General features: G+C 43.5%; 1 protein-coding gene across 1 annotated transcript in view; it reads left to right on the top strand.

The window, feature by feature from the left end:
• The first annotated feature begins 4,124 nt into the window (after positions 1-4,124).
• LOC102446969 (opsin-VA-like) overlaps positions 4,125-16,778 on the top strand; it is a 35,733-nt gene continuing 23,079 nt past the window's right edge. Inside the window, exons 1-2 of the mRNA XM_006136623.4 lie at positions 4,125-4,547; positions 16,510-16,720. Of these exons, the coding sequence (XP_006136685.1) occupies positions 4,184-4,547; positions 16,510-16,720 (575 nt within the window). The 5' untranslated portion in view covers positions 4,125-4,183. The remainder of the gene's footprint in view (positions 4,548-16,509; positions 16,721-16,778) is intronic.

The following is a 16,778-nucleotide window of genomic DNA, read 5'->3' as shown; positions in this document are numbered from 1 at the left end:
TTAAAGCGAAGTGAGATCAAGTCATGGAGGCTGGGTCCATGGAGTAGTATTAGCCAGGGGGTAGGAGTGGTGTCCCTGCCCAAGGTTTGTGGAAGGCTGGAGAGGGATGGCACGAGACAAATGGCTTGGTCACTGTCTTCGGTCCATCCCCTCCAGGGTCCCTAGGGTTGGCTGCTGTCGGCAGACAGACTACTGGGCTTGACGGACCTTTGGTCTGACCCAGGACGGCCATTGTAAGCTCAGAGCTCAGGGTCGGGGGTCTCAGTGGACCCCCTTGATTCTCTTGCACACCTGCTCCTGGGTGGCCAGGCTGGCAGCTCTCCTGCCCTAGCCGGCCACTTTCCTGTGCCTAGTGCGGAGATCGTGGACAAGGTCCACGATGTCCGCACTAGCCCAGGCGGGTGCCCACCTCTTGCGGTCCTGGGCAAGCTCCTGGGAGCCACCAGCCTGGTCCCGGGAAGAGGGAGAGGGCTGGGGGGCATCGGGTGGGTGGCTCGAGCTGTGCCAGGTGCAGGGTCTGCTGGCTGGGTGCTGGCAGGCTTGCACCTGGCACGGGCACTGTAGCCAGCCCATGGCCCTTTAAGGGGTCCGGGACCGGGAGGGAGGCATACGAGTTTCCCTGGTGTTGGCCAGAGTGGCCACCAGGGCAAGCTGGGGAGGGCTAGCCTCCCACTAGTTCGAATTAAGGGGCTACACACCCCTTAATTCGAACTAGCTAGTTCGAACTAGGATTAATCCTCGTGGAATGAAGTTTTCCTAGTTCGAACTAAGCGCTCCATTAGTTCGAATTAAATTCGAACTAACGGACCGCTAGTGTAGCGCCTATGAAAGTTAGTTTGAACTAACATCTGTTAGTTCGAACTAACTTTGTAGTGTAGACATACCCTAAGGGAATAAATTGCATAGCTTATTTAGAGTTAATTTTGAAATAAGCCCTATTCTGAAACACCCCTTAATCCTCATGGAGCAAAATCTACAGGGACATCAGAATAGCGAGCCCATTATTTTGAAATAATGGGCTCTCTCAAAAGATGTGGAATAGCTATTTTGGGATATCTCTGGTATCCCAAAATAGCTCCACAGTGTAGACATAGCCTAGGAGACAGCAAGTGTATATTGTGAACAATAATAAAAATACACATAATGGCAAATCTTATTCCATCATAAAGTAGAACTATCAAAGAAGACGACCAACAAAACATTGGTAGCCAAGACAATGAGACATTTGAAACCAAATTTCTGAGAATGTTAAACAGAAAAGGAAAAGGGTAGTACAGTACAAAGACAAATGGGAATACATTTAAACTGTAGCTAAAATCACCACTGACACAAATTAGCTGAACAATACAGCAACAGCATACAAATACCCAAATAAAAACCAGCAACATGTAGTCAAGGGATTTGTTACAGTCATACAAATCTATCTATGAACTAATCTCCTTCCATGTAAGATAAATCCCATTTACAAAAAGATACTTTTAAGGATAAAAACTCATTCAGTATGAGGAACAGCATGCAGTGTGTGAAAAAGAGCTAAGAGGATAGTACAGATTGCTGGATTAGAGAGATTCACTCTCTGGTTTGGCAACATCCCTGGTCCAGCAAATTTCCCACAGTCCCATAAAATTTGTTTACAGCCACCAAGGCTGGATCTCAGAGTTCTATGCTGTTATTGAGCTCTAATTTATCCCTAATTGCACATCTATACAGCATGGCTAAAGATGAATTAAGCTACACAAATTCAGCTACGTCAATTGCATAACTTAAGTCAAAATAGTTTAATTCAGCTTTTGGCGCTGTCTACATAGCAGGAAGTTGAAGGAAGAACACTCTTCATTCGACTTTCTTTACTCCTTGTGACATGAGGGTTACCATGAATTGGAGTAAGATGTCCTCCAGCTTGACATTATTTCAAAGTAAAGTGTAGTGTAGATGTGTACTATGTTATTTCGGAATAACGTCAATTAGTCCAATATAATGCTGCTTTTAGACGTTCCCTAAATGTCTTCTAAGAGCCCAGTAAGCTGTGGAAGTGTTGGTAATACTGCTAAACAATATTGCCCTCCCATGGTCTGGCAAATTCTCTGGTTCGTCAATGGTCAGGTCCCCATGGTGCTAGACTAGAGAGGTTCGGATTCTCTCTCACAACTAATAGCATTTAAAGTGATGTTAGTTACATCATGTTAAATAACACGTGCTACTATTAAAAAAATTATATAAGCTCAGGCTAGATCTTTAGCTGTCATGAATTGGCATAGTCAATGGGACAATGGTGATTTACATCCCCTGAGCATCTGGATCGTCCATTTTAACAGCAGTGCATTTTGATGTTTAATTATGCCACTTTTTGCTTTTTAATATTTTAGTTAGCTTTAAATTATTTATGATTGTGCTATTAAATTTGATCTATTTGTGTTTTGTCCAAATGTGTTTTGCCTAAATGCTTCAACTGAATGTATATTGATGCTTTGTATATAAAAATATTATTTTAAACAATGGAAAGTGACTTCGGTACAGCTGGTCCCTGAGTTATGAACGAGTTAGTAATTCGAAGTGTTCGTAACTGGAATCCCACTGAGTTACATGGTGACCGCGCTGTTCGTAAGCGCGGATTGTGTTCATAACTCAGGGACCGCATTTACTACTGCTTGGAGGTGGAGGTGGTCGTAAGTCAGAGACTGGCTGTACTTTCCGTTAAAAATACTTTAGTATTTTCCCCTCCATTTTTCCATCATCGTATCCAGAAATTATTATAATTCACTCTCTTAAGAAAATCAAGTCTGTTTGTTTTAGTTAGCAATATACAAAAATCCCACCGTGACTAGTTAATGCCACATACAAAAATGCTAAAAAAAATGAATGGAAAACTGAAATTTCCGAATTTTGCCTTCTGTGTTTTTTTCTTTGGAGAAGTCATAAAGAAACTATCCTCCTGCATAATCTATACTACAGGGAAGACTTGCCAGCATGGCTGACCCTTTTATCACATACCACAGGTGACTTAGATCATCACATTCCTATGACTATTGGACCCACTAACCTATGCAGATTCATTGTTATATACTTTATCCTTATTGCTCCCTAAACCTTGCCAGTTTATTCACCTGTTGCACAGTGTCAAAATCCTTGACAGTGAGCTCTGTAAGCACTGTCTTTGCTTTTGGGTTTGTACAGACTGGTACATGGTGCTCTGATTCCTGGTTAAGATCCTTAGGCACTAGCTCAGCAGAAACCCGAAGAAATAAACAATCTTCATATTCTCAAACTGTTCAGGGGCCTCCCAACCTGTGATATAATATAGAGCAGCCTCAGAAGTACCCATCCATATAGTCTCAGAAGTAAGATGTAATTCAGTGTAAGAGAGCAGAACTTGTCCCTTCATTAGCATATACTGGTTTGGTATAAATCTTTGTATGTTTTTGTTACAAAAAACCACAGTAAAAACTGTGTACAGTACAGTGGAAAATCACTAAGGAAACTAAGAAGAATACTATGGGCAACTGGACTTATGTTGCTTCAGTTTTAGGGATGCAAATTATCAATCAGAGACAGTAGCTTAGTTTTGGAAATTGTATATTGCAGTACTGTTGCCACATTTTACACCTGCTCAGGCATTCCACTAGCAACATTGTCAGGTCTGCCCTCTCTCAAGCAGAGGGAAGTAGAAAGGAGGCTCCAGGACTCCCTTGTGCTTCCAGCAGTGACAGATATGAGGATGATCACCCCTCCCTCATTAACAAAGGGGTTGTTTCATTTTTACAAGGCTGGCAGGCAGGCAGGTTTTCCAGCCACAGCCTCATCTTCCTCCACAGAACAGGGATGATCAGAGGTGTGTTGCTGTATTGCTGTTGGCTGTGTGGGAAGGAAAAATCTTGCTGCTCCTGTAGCTGGGCTTTGTTGCAGACACAGGAACGCTGCAGTGAGAGAAAGAGTGCTTTGCTTGTCTGAGATCCACCTGCTTGGACTTGTTCCCACTTCCCATGCTCAGCACTAAACTTTCCTCTAGCTAAAACTTTTACTTGCTAGGCTTCATTTGAAAAGCAAGATCCATGGAGCTTTTGTTTAAATGTCTGGTGGGAATAGCAAATTCCTCTTTTTAACCTGAATATCTACCCCTTATAAAATCATATACTATCTGAAACCCTTCTTTTCTCTGGTGAGAGGGAGAGAGAGAGAGGAAGAAATGGATGTGTTCAGAGCACCTGAAAATGAGTCTCTGCAGTCTGGTCCCACTGAAAGCTCCACACCCTGGGATTCCTTCCACCATCCACTAGAATTCATCCAACCCTGGAACTTCCAGCTTCTGGCTGCATTAATGTTTTTGGTGACATCTCTGTCACTCGCTGAGAATTTTGCTGTCATACTGGTGACTTTTAAGTTCAAGCAGTTGAGACAACCTGTCAATTATGTTATAGTAAACCTGGCTATTGCTGATTTTCTGGTCTCATTGATTGGTGGCACGATCAGCTTTTTTACCAATATAAAAGGCTATTTTTATATGGGACATTGGGCTTGTGTACTGGAAGGATTTGCCATCACATTCTTTGGTAAGCTTAATTTTGTTTATCTTGTATGTTCATGTCTTAGACGCCCTAAGAAAAGAAGTTTCCTGCGGACTCAGGTCTGTGTTGTGTAGGTTTAGAATGAAAGAGGAACATCAAAGTCATTCTGTACCATGCAACTTTATGAAGTCACTGACTTTACATGCAACTGATTTCACTACCTCTTTCCAATAAATAATGTTCTGAAGGTGTTGTGCCTTGCTGAGCGCATGTTGCTCATTGAATGTTCACATAGCAGATCAGTATCTTTAACATATGCTTGGTTAATTTTTTTGTACAAAATTGTAGTAAAATATTTTATCAACAATAGTTAACAATTTGCATGGTGTAGGTGTGTGTGTGGGAAAGAACATTATCTGTTCACAAATAATTAAAAATGTTTTCATAGTGAAACATCTTATTGTATGAGTATCTTCCTATAGTTTGGGCAGGATTGTGATACTGTTGCAATACTAATCTCTGACATACTATATAGCTTTGCAGACATAGATCAGAAACTGATTTCTACAGTACCTATCTCAAATCAGCCGTTTTTCATGTCCCTTTCTTATGGTGTTATTTTACTAGACATAAGAAGTCTATTAAAAACTAAAAAGTAATAGGAAGCCTAGCAAGCTATAGCCTTACTCCTTAAATACTTCCTGTCATCTCCCAGTTCTCCAGCCCAGATAGAATTATTAACCTCCCCTCTCTCCCATAAGAGTAACCCGAGGAATGAACATATCATAGAGTAACAGGCAAGTCCGGTAACATTTGTGTATGGGAAGCCTCATTTTAATTTTCTATCAGTGTGCTGCTTGTGCTCTCATATGGAGCTGTATTCTCTCTGCTGCCAATTCCCTCCCAATGGAGCTGTTCTACAGGAACTATGTTCCCCAGGACTGGGTTCTTCCCACCCTAGAATCAGAGGAATACACAGACACTCACATCCATTAACAGAGCATGTCTGAGAGGACCAATTAATTAGCACTCAAAAGCTGACCCCTTATATGTCCCTGGACTCAGTAGGTTGGGTTGCTCAGCAATGCCAAGCTGTGACCATCATGTGTCCTTGGACTCAGTGAGCTGAGTTTAACAGCACATTAAGCTGCCAACCTCATACATCCCCCAGTTTAGCACCTTCCTATCACCACTTTCACACCACAACTGTTCTGCTAATAACTTATTTGATGAGCACACCCCACAGGATTTTGGGGCACTATAGGGATCTTTAGCTTAGATACAAGAAGCATTGTTGCAGAGTGAATGGGGAAGCCAAAACAACACCCCTGAGAGTGTGAGCAAGAGAGAAAAAGAAAAAAGCAACCAGCTTAACAATGAAAGTTATTTAATTCTAGGTAGTAACCATAGAAGGGGAAAACAAACAAGTTAGATTTAATATTGTAACTGTTTTTTAAAACTCTAATTACAGGTGTTAGGGCTAGCAAACCATAACTTATCACATAAGGCAGGGTCAGGAGGCTAAACCTAGAGAGAGGTGGTAGGGGGTAGGTGTGTGTGTGGGAGAGAGAGATCTCAGCACTCCATGAAGCTTGAACTGATTGGGGAGTCCCAGATGGTGATGATAGCTGGGGTCCAGAGTGTTGGAGACAGGCAGAGCAGACTAGAGCCCTCAGCAGGATCAGATGAAGTCCCAATGAAACTGATGCAGACTTTAGTTTAGATCCAGGCATCAGAACACTTTTCTTGAGCAAGGGTATGAGTTTTTGTAGCTACATAACAATGGTTCAAGGGGAACATTGGATTTGTTTATGGGTAAACACAGTGCTTTTTTTTGTGACAGTACTGTGTACAACTTTCCCCTGGAGTACCGGCACTTTATTATTATTATTTTTTTAACAATAAAAGCACTGGGTAAACAGATGATTCAAGGGAGTATTCTAAAGTTTTGTTAAGGCTAGACAATAGAAACTGATCATTCCTGGCTATGGGTGTTGTTCCTTGAGAAAGCTCATAATGCAACTAGGCAGTTTCAGTATTTTGGATATCAATAGAGGATCTATTGCTACAATTGGTCTGATAAATACTGATTTGGGTGTGAGCAGACGTGGGTTTATTAGCATGCAGAGTAGGGATTGCCCACCAGACAGAGCTTTTCTGCTTTCAGTATCCCATAGTTCAGTGCAGTCTGTGCTTTGGAAGTGTTGTTCTCCATTCTGTATATATATTTCCTAACATCGAAACAGATAAAGGTAGGGGTGTTTCCTTAATTCTGTCACCCTTGTCCGGTGGGGTTTAGGTGAGTCTTCCCCTGCCTTTTCATTGTTTCTCTTTGGTTCAAGCGTAGGGGGAGAGGGGAGCAGGGGGACAGTGAGTAGGTATTCTCCATGGAGTATCATGCCTTAGTTCCCCAAGAACACAGTGCTGACAGGTAACTATACCCTGGTTTCCCAGAACACAGAGCCGATAGGTAACACAAAGTAAAGCAATTTCTGCATTCTTTTTTCTCTTTGCTGTTTTATAGCTAGGTATCATTGTTCTGAAGTCGCATAGCAGTGGTAATCTCCTAATCAGGTCAGCTCTTGTACTCAAGGACAGTGCTAGAGAGTGAAGTCAGAAATATTAGTGTGTAGTTGAAACCATCCATACTGACTGATGAGAGTAGCCTGCAGTTAGTGACCCATAAGTAAGGTCCCTTGCCCTCCACCAACAGCTTGCCCATTCTAAAAGTTGCCAGATAGCATGAGGGAAGTTGGGACTAACTGCACCTGCCAAGGCAACACATAGGGAGACACACAGGGTCATATTCCTGTTCTTCCCCTCCCAGATTTATGCCAGAGTTCACCAGAATATGGCCAGCAGCAGCCTTTCAGCCCTGTGGGAGGGAAGGGATGAGATGGGAGCTGCTTCCAGCTGCAAGGGATGGTGGGAGGAGAGGGGGGAGGAAAAGGGATAACCTGACCCGAGTCTTTGCAGAGCACATTCCTTCCTGTATGCACAGTTTAGAATAGCAGCTAACATCTCCAAGCTGCTGTTGGACATAAACATAAGCCAGATGCCTGCTGTGCCCTGGCTAAAGTATGGACAGGAAAGGGTTAAGCCCTAAGGATGCATTGTATATCAGGAATCCGACTGCAGAGATTTCAGTCACCAAAGAATTTGGCTAGAGAGGTGGCTCAGCAAGGGAGGGTTCCTAGGAGTTAGAGCAGCTTCATGCCTTCTGGGGGCAGGACCCAGGATAACTTGGGGGAGGCAAAGAAGATGCTAAATTCCTTCCCTAGGGAGCTGCTGTGTAGTTTGCAGCTTTTGATCAGGAACAGGCTGGAAACCACTACTCCCTCCCACTCTAGAGTTAACTGAGGGACAGAGAGTTTGCCCCATGCCAGTGCTATGTGAAGCTTTGGCACACATAGGGCTTGGTTCTCTCTGGCTAGTGCCCCAGGCCAGAAGGTCTTGGGCTTTCCTAAGGGACCAGTCCAGCCAGAGGCAGTGGGGAAAGGAAGGAGATCACTGTCCAGGCTGCTGACATGTCTGCTGATGGGGGGAAGGGGAGGTAGCAATTGCCCCAGGGCCAGGCCTAGGGAGGCAGGGATGCAACATTGTGTACTCTGGGTGGCACTGAGGGCTGGGGAAGAATGTGCTGTGGTCCAGAAGGTGCTGAGGGCTAGTTGCCCCTTGACCTACCCCTTTCACCCAAGGCTCTGACTTTTATGGGGGCACAGAGCCACCCCCTCACCAGGGGCCCATGGAGGCTGTTGGCTTCCTTAGCTGCTGGTGAGCTGAGCATATCCACTGAGGGCTGGTGCTCTGCACAATGTAGGGAATGAGACATGCCCCACTTAGGGTTGCCAGGTGTCTGGTATTGAACTGGATAGTCCTGTTTTTGGACTGTGTGTCTGGTAAACAAATTGAGAAATACCAGACATATAAGGAAGTTTTTCTGCTTTTCCCGGGCCCGGCTTAGGGCCCGACAGTAGCCCACTCGGGACACACAGCAATTAAAGGGACTGCGACTGCATTTCGGCCCATCCTCCCGTATCCCACCTCTCCCCCCCCCCCCCCCCCCGCTCTGGTCTCCCTGCCACTTTGCTCGACAAATTTTCCCCAGTGTTTTTTTGTCCAGTATTTTTTTGATACCCTCTGGCAACCCTAGTCCCACTGGGGAGCATAAAGAGCAGCAATGGGCTGCTGGTGGTGAAAGGACAAAGCAGGAAGAAGACAGAGAGAGGGGGCACCTGTAAAGGGCCGATGGACAGGCAGCAGAGACAACATATAACTGGGTACCATCTGGTGCCTGCCTACAATCAGGGGCGGCCCTAGTCTAGCTGTCAGCAATGGGCACCGTAGGCGAACCATGCAATCGGCGTCCCTACCTCCAAACCCCTCAATGATATTGCGCCACCATTGGGCACCCCATTTAACTTGGTGCCCTAGGCAACCGCCTAGTTCTCCTATATGGACGGGCCGCCCCTGCCTACAGTTACCAGCCACTGCAGCTCATAGTGATAGTGAGTGCCAGCTGGAAACAGGACGGGAGGGCGGGGCCCTGCTGGCCAAGAGCTGGCACATAGCAAGGGCTGCATGGACAGACCAGCTGGGGGAGCAGCCAGCCCTGAGTTTTGCATCTTTGCCCTGTCACCAACCTCACACACCCACACCCACCGCAGGCTGCTGGACCCTGCCTCGCACCACTGGTGGGTAGTAGTGATGTGAAATCCCATAATCTGTTAACTTCTTAAATGTTCTGTTTAATCATTAACCACTTAACAGGTGGATGGAGTGTGTCAGGCCTCGCTGAGCTGGAGTGGACTCTGCCATGGGCGGGGGTTGCTCTGGGTAAGCTGGAACCTTCCCCCACACACACTTGTGGCATGATGGGGCCAGCTGCACTGGAGCACCCCTAGCCCATGGTCTGGCTGCTCCACCCCAGCTGGGCCCACCAAGCTGTGGGCTACTCTGGCCAGGCTGTACTTGCCGGGAGTGGGGACTGCTTGGGCCAGGCCAGGTCTCCTATACACTGTGGGTGGGTGGGGAGCTGCTGCAGTCCAGCCAAGCTGCTGGTTAACTAGTAATCATCACCCAGTAACTAGTTAACCACTAACATCCTCAGCGGGCAGGCGCCAGCGAAGAGGGATCCTGTGAGCAGGGATCCTGCCAGAATCTGTTGGTACTGAATCTGATGGGGTGGGGAAGATAGAAAATATGGGACTACTTGCCTGTTTTTAAGAAAAAAGTTTGGACACCTCCAGCAGGGCTTAAATATAGGGCTGTCCCTTTCAGAATAGGATGTCTGGTAACACTATGTTGAGATATGGTTGTGCAAAATTGCTATTTAGAGAAGCTCCCTGTTAAGGGGACAGTATTATGAATATAGAAATTTTGATGTGTGCCCTGGGATGAGATTTGAGGACTCTGTAGCTGTGTACATCAGTTCACCACAGACACTTACAGTTTTTATAAAAATAAAAATGATATACAGTAGCTTCCTTTCTCATTCACGGCTTTTTTGTTTAATGAACCCCAAGATCATTACATGGTGTCAGAACTGCTGAATAAAAAAATGACTATAGTAATTGTAAGATTAAAATTTGAAATGTTTGAAATGAAAGCAGAGGAAGCACATGGAGAATTAAACAACAGAAGAACATTTGGCTGTATTTTATGAGCACAATGGTAGCTTGTCTAGCTTAAAAAGGTAAGAAAGCCAAATATGGTTGTGTTGCAACCTCCACTCAGTCTCCAATTGTCAGGCAATATTGTTGAGAACTGGAAAAAACTCTGTCAGAGATATAAATTGCATTTGTCTTCCACTAGGGAAGATAAAAATTGATAAAGTGAAATCAACCTGTTTGCGTGTTGTTAGTGAAGACACACTGGTTATTTACAGTAACTTTAGGTTTGAAGAAGGTGAAAGCATGAAGTTAAGTACAATATTGTCTAAATTTGAGGAACACAGCATGCCAGAAAGAAATGAAACCTGTAAAGAGACAATTTTTTATATACCAGATGACACTATAGAGCAATATGTGACCGAATTAAGAAAACTAAGTACAACCTGTGTCTTTGGTGAGTTCACAGAGTTGCCACTTACAGACAGAATAATTTGTGGCATTAAAGACAATGTGTTAAGAGAGAAAGAAAGAGAGAGACTGTTCCCTGAAAAGGATTTAACTTTTTTTAAAGTTAGAAATAGGGCAGCGGAAAATACAGAAGCACAAACCAAAGATCTGAATTCATCAGAAGGGTGTATCCACATACTACGGCTACACTGCAAGGTTTTTTTTCTTCGAAAGAAGGTATGCAAATCACACGCTCATTTGAATATCTTCTTCCTATTCTTTTCCAGGAGAGGTTTTTCCAATATTTGGCCTGTTTACATGGGGCCAAATGTCGGAAACCCCCCCTCTTTTGAAAGCCCTTGTAAACCTAGTTTTATGAGGAAAAAGGGGGCTTTTGAAAGAGGTTTTTTTTCTGACATTTGGCCCCATGTAGGCAGACCAAATATCAGAAAAACCTCTTCCAAGAAAAGAATTGGAAGAAGATATGCAAATGTGAGTGCAATTTGCATACCTTCTTTTGAACACCTCCCACCCCTGCAGTGTAGACATGATTACAGAAGAATTTAGTGAAAAAGGTCAAATTAAAAAAAGTGAAGCTATGAAAAGCTATAAAACCACTGCTAGCCTGGAGAGTGGGCATAGACCGAAGATTTGGATCTCAGTAAGGCCCCAAACGTTTTGCTTTTGGGAAATTCTGACATAAGTGTGAAAAAATAATTATTTTGCAAAATGCTGCAAATTCCAGAAAAGTCAAGTGCATGTAATTGAAAACCTGGCTGAGGAATTTCATGTGGACATGCCAGGATCAAGCAAAGCTGATGAGATGGACTGGCTGCTGTCAATGAAAATGAATGAAGCAATTATTCCACTCATACTGGACATGGGAGCTCAGGCTAATAATCTGTCTGAATAAGATTATGAGGGACTGAAAATAGACCAAATGAGGACCAAAAAATAGACATGTCATTGGTTATTCTGAAACAAATATACCAGTGAAATGGAGGCACATTGCTAGCATCAAATATAAAGAAACAGGGGCTGTGTGGGTGGGAGAGGAGGAGGTCAGCTCTGTACTCCTGAAAGGGGTGGGGCCTCAGGCACAAGGGAACGTGTTGGGGCAGCCAGTCCTCAGAACTGGGTCCCCACCCAGCCACCCTGAGCACCACCTAAAATGCGCCACCTGATGTTCTTGTGGCAATTTGAAGCACCTATGGCTCTAGCCCCCGTCACCGCTGTAGCAAATGTGGTAGCGGGTGAAGCCCCGGGTCATTTTGTATCACTAGGCCCTGTGGCAGTTGCCCATTTTGTTGTCCCTTCCCCCTTCCTAAACTCCACCCCCATCAGCAGGCCTGTATTATTGAAGCAAGTGACACCAATTTTAGGCCTGGCTGCCTGTGAAAAATTCAGTCTGGTGGGTGCTCTCACTTCAAGATCATACTTAACCTGTCTATGAGGCAATCATTTAGGAATATCATAATTCGTTTCAAGGATTGGTTGCTTGCAGGGTGAACATACAATTCAGATAAACAAGCAAATCCCTCCAGTTATCCATCCATGTAGAAATGTGCCAATTGAACCTATAATAAACTTAAGGCTGAACTCACAAGAATGGAAGCAATGCATCTAATAGAAAAAAAAAAACCTGAAGGAGTCAACAGAATGGGTCAGTTCCCTAGTCACTGTGGAGAAAAGCAACAATCAGCTACACCTAGATCAGTATTTCTCAAAATGGTTCATGAAACCACTTTGAGAAACCTGTTAACTGGCAGTTCTGATTTTTTTACTTACCGGTGCTGTGGCCACAGAGCTTTGCAGCTCCTATTGGCTCCATTTTGCTGTTTTCAGCCAAGGGGAGCCATGGGAAGTGGCATGGGCTGGCTGCTACTTCCCGTAGCACTCCTGGGCTGAAAATGGTTAAACGGAACTAATAGGAGCCACGAGGCTCCATAGCGGTGGACGCCAGTAAGTAAACAAATTGGTGTGGCCAGTTAACAGGTTTCTCAAAGTGATGTTGCAGACCACTTTGAGAAACGCTGACCTAGACTGAAATCTGAGAGGCCTCAATAAAGCTATAAAAGGAGAACATATCAAACTGCCATCTAGACAAGAGGTTATTACTCAACTTGCGAATGCACATTTCAGTAAGTTGGATGTCTCCTCAGAATTCTGGCAGCAACAATTAATGGAAAAAAAGCTCAAAATTATGCATATTGAAGAATCTTCCAAATGAGACATTATGTCTACCCTTCAGCCCCAGAAGTGTACCACAGAACTGTACCTGTGATATATAAATATAAATGGTCTCGATACAGCAATTAATGATATCATAATCTGGGGTTCAACTAAAGAACAGCATTATTACAGACTCCTACTGGGTGTGGTTCACAGTCACACATAGTGGCACTTATATCACTTACAGTGAGAGATAAAAATGAGTGCACGCTACATCCTTAGCTAGGAACTAGCTGGCTCTGTTGCTCAAGCTGTAGAGGCTCATGCACTATGCTCCAGAGATTCCAGGTTTGATTCTGCCTCTCTGCAGTTACACTGGGATACAACTGTGTTTTAGGGATTCCAGAATTGACTTTTGTTGGAGATATTATTTCCAGCAAGGGTGTAAAATCTGGCAAGCAGAAGGTTTCAGCTAGTGAAATGATGCTGTGTTCCCAGTCAAAAAAAGATGTCTAACAGTTGCTGGGAATGTTAATTATTTTAGACTACTCATATCTAGTCTATCTACAAAAGCAGCAGCTTTGAAGAAAATAAAAATGAATGGTATTGGTATGTAGAATAGGAGGAATCATGGGAAGGTTTGAAACAGCAACTCACACAAGAGCCAGCATTGAAATTCAATGCACCAAGCAGGCATATTAAAATTTCAGCAGATGCTTCTTAGTCTGGATTAGGTGCAGTGATTTTACAGAAACCCAATGAGTGCTGGCAACCAGCAATGTACAAATCCAAATCACTGATCGATGTGGAAAGCAGATATGCCCAGACTGAGAAGGAGATTTTAGGAATATTGTTTGCCTGTAAGAGAGTCAAGCAATATATTTATGGCCAGATAGTGGATGTTGAAATAGACTGCAAGCCCCCCATAGCATTATTTGGCAAACCTCTAAATGAAAGTATCTTAAGTATTAAAACAGTGACAATGAAGCAGCAAGAGTATGACTGGGTTATGACGAACACAAGCAGAACATTCATATTTACTGCAATGCACTTTCCAGTTTGATAACTCTCTTTAAGAAACCAGAGAAGATCTTAAAAATAGAGATGCAAGTCTGGGTAGATCTGATTGTAAAGTCAATTCCTATAGCTAACAAAAAAACTGCAACAAATAAGAGGGGAAATGGAGAAAGATGAACCATTGGGAATCCTTAATGTGATCATTAAAGAGTGGCTTGAAGAACTATGCAGCTGCTGTCCAAGTATAAGAGACTGTTGGAACTGCAGATACGAACTTACTGTGACAGAGTGATTTTCAAGGGCAGTGAGGTTGTAATACCAATAAATCCCCAGAAAGAAATGCTATAGAAGATCCCCCAGGGTCATTTAGGAATTGAAAAGAGCAAGCAGCAGGCATGAAAGGTGATGTATTGACTGCAGATCAAACATGAGATTACCAGTGCAGTAGGAAACTGCTTTTCATGCTTGAACTAGAAGCCATGTTAGCAGGCAGAGCTACTGAAACATCACACAGTACCACAAAGGCCTTATAAGAAAGTAGGCACTGACTTATTTACCTAACAACTCAAAAATTATTTAATAGTCACAGATTATTATTCCCTATATCCAGAAGTTTGCACATGGCACAGTACTCAAAGTAAGTCAGTGATAGCCAACTTGAAGGGAATGTTTTCAATACATGGAATTACAGATGAAGTTTCTCTGAATAAGGTGCTGCAATTTTTCACTGCGGATTTTAGTTAATTTGCCACTGATTGGGATTTTAATCATAAAATATGAAGTTCAAATTACTCCCAATGAAATGGATTTGTGGAAAGGTCTATACTATGGGTGGACTAGACACGGTTCATCAGGGGTAGCCTCTAGCATGCCACCAGATTCTTTATTTACGCATGTAAGACCTTGGATGCAGAAATTCATTAGTGTTATTTTTTTGGCTCTGAATCATAGAGGTGTAAATCCTCTGGCACACTCTACATAAGAGATGGGAGATCATGGGATGTTTTGTCTGAATAATATTTCTTATAACTTCAGACAATGGAAAGGGACTGGAATTTGATTCTCATAAAATGAAAAGGGAAGGGTCTGGCAGGAGGGACAGTTATACTGTAGAATAACCACAGGGGGCAGAGATGAGGACCAGGACCACTATAATCCCACTGAGACAGCACAGGGTACGGGTGGAGAAAGGGACAGCTACTCTTACAGAGTGTTTGTGGGTATGTCTACACTTGCACCCTAGGTCAAACTAGGAATGCAAATGAAGGCATTCGAAATAGTCAGTGAAGCGGGGATTTAAATATCCCATGCTTCATTAGCATGATCGCGCCAGCACATTACTCTGAATGCCAGCTGATTCAAAAATGAAAGTGTGCGCTGGGACGCATTAATTCGAACCAAACTCCTTGGTTTGAACTAATGTTACTCCTCAAAAAATGAGGGGTTTGGTTCAAACTAACGCATCCCGGTGCACACTTTTACTTGCAAATCAGCTGGCATTCGGAGTAACGTGCCGGCGAGATCATGCTAATGAAGTGCAGGATATTTAAATCCCCACTTCATTGACTATTTTGAATGCCTGTGAATGCCTGCATTTGCATCCCTAGTTTGAACTAGAGTGCAAGTGTAGACATACTCTTTGTCTGTCTGTATGTGTGCCTATCTGGTCCCTCAGATGGGGGACATGCACCTCTCCCCTCACTGTACCCGCTGCAGCTGTAATGGCCATGGACAGGCCCTTCTTACCTGGCTCCAAGCAGCTGCGGTGAGAGAGGGATGCATGTCCTCTCACCCCAGGGAAGGCTGCATACTGAAACCCTTATTTCTAGCCCCACCCCAGAACAATGATTTAAATGAAGAAAAACAAAACTTGTTCCAAGTAATGCTGGGTGACTCTTCTAGTATAATATACGTGTAAAAGTTATTTTTCTTTTAGAGGGAAGATGTAGAAATATGTTTGTGCAACATTACAATTTAGAGACACTCCTTCATAAGGGACTGAATTATGAATATAGGAATTATATCTGTCTTGCAAATCACTACAGACACTCTCTAGTTTAGTTAACTAAAATTTTATTCCTTTCTCTTCATCTGGTTTGTTACTTAATGAATCCCAAGTTCATCACAAGGCCTTGAACCCCACCATGACTGGTTTTACTTGTAGGTCTGGTGTGCAGGGGACTTGTGGGTGGTCTAGGTTTCCCATGACAGCTCCTACCCTTACTACTCTGCGTCCTTAGTGCATGAGGTATACGTCCTTAGTGCATGAGGTATACGTGTAGTATATCTACAATTCATGGGTTGCAGAATGGTTCCTTGGGGTAGGGTCAGCTGCTTATAAGAAGTTTGAGTTACAAATGGGCTACATCTATTTCAGACTTTCCAAAAGTCAGCTATTTTAGCCAGAGCTTACCCAATTAATTCATACAAGCCACGCATGACTGCCTTTGCACTCTGATAAGAAAATCTTTCTGTGGCACACAATGAACAAGAGGCGAAATCAGATGCAATTAAGCAAGACATACTATGGGTTGAGTTGCTAAATGAGCATACAGCAGGCTAAAGCTGTAGTGCAGTCTAAGATCTTTTACACACACACAACATGAAACTCAAATATGGGGTAACATTTTTACACATCCAACCTCAGCTTGAACTAATAGTAAAGGCTTGTGATGTGGGATGGCATTTGCTTGTTGATCTGCTGGTAAGATGGCCTTGTAATGTTCTCTTTTTGACCAAGTTGTGCATTTTCATTACAGGAATTGTTGGTCTCTGGTCTCTTGCTCTGCTGGCTTTTGAGCGGTACATTGTGATCTGTCGTCCATTGGGAAATATGCGCCTGAGGGGAAAGCATGCAGCCCTGGGCATTACCTTTGTGTGGCTCTTCTCCTTCATCTGGACCATTCCTCCTACCATGGGCTGGAGCAGCTACACCACCAGCAAAATTGGAACTACCTGTGAACCCAACTGGTAAGATAATTCCCATAGTAGATCAGTGAAAGAACAAAACTTAGAGCCTGAAAGTACA

This window comes from Pelodiscus sinensis, chromosome 8 (assembly GCF_049634645.1).
Source record: "Pelodiscus sinensis isolate JC-2024 chromosome 8, ASM4963464v1, whole genome shotgun sequence".
In the NCBI taxonomy this organism is placed as follows: Eukaryota; Metazoa; Chordata; order Testudines; family Trionychidae; genus Pelodiscus; species Pelodiscus sinensis.
The sequence above is the reverse complement of the archived record's forward strand: the minus strand, read 5'-3'. Positions and strand labels throughout refer to the sequence as shown.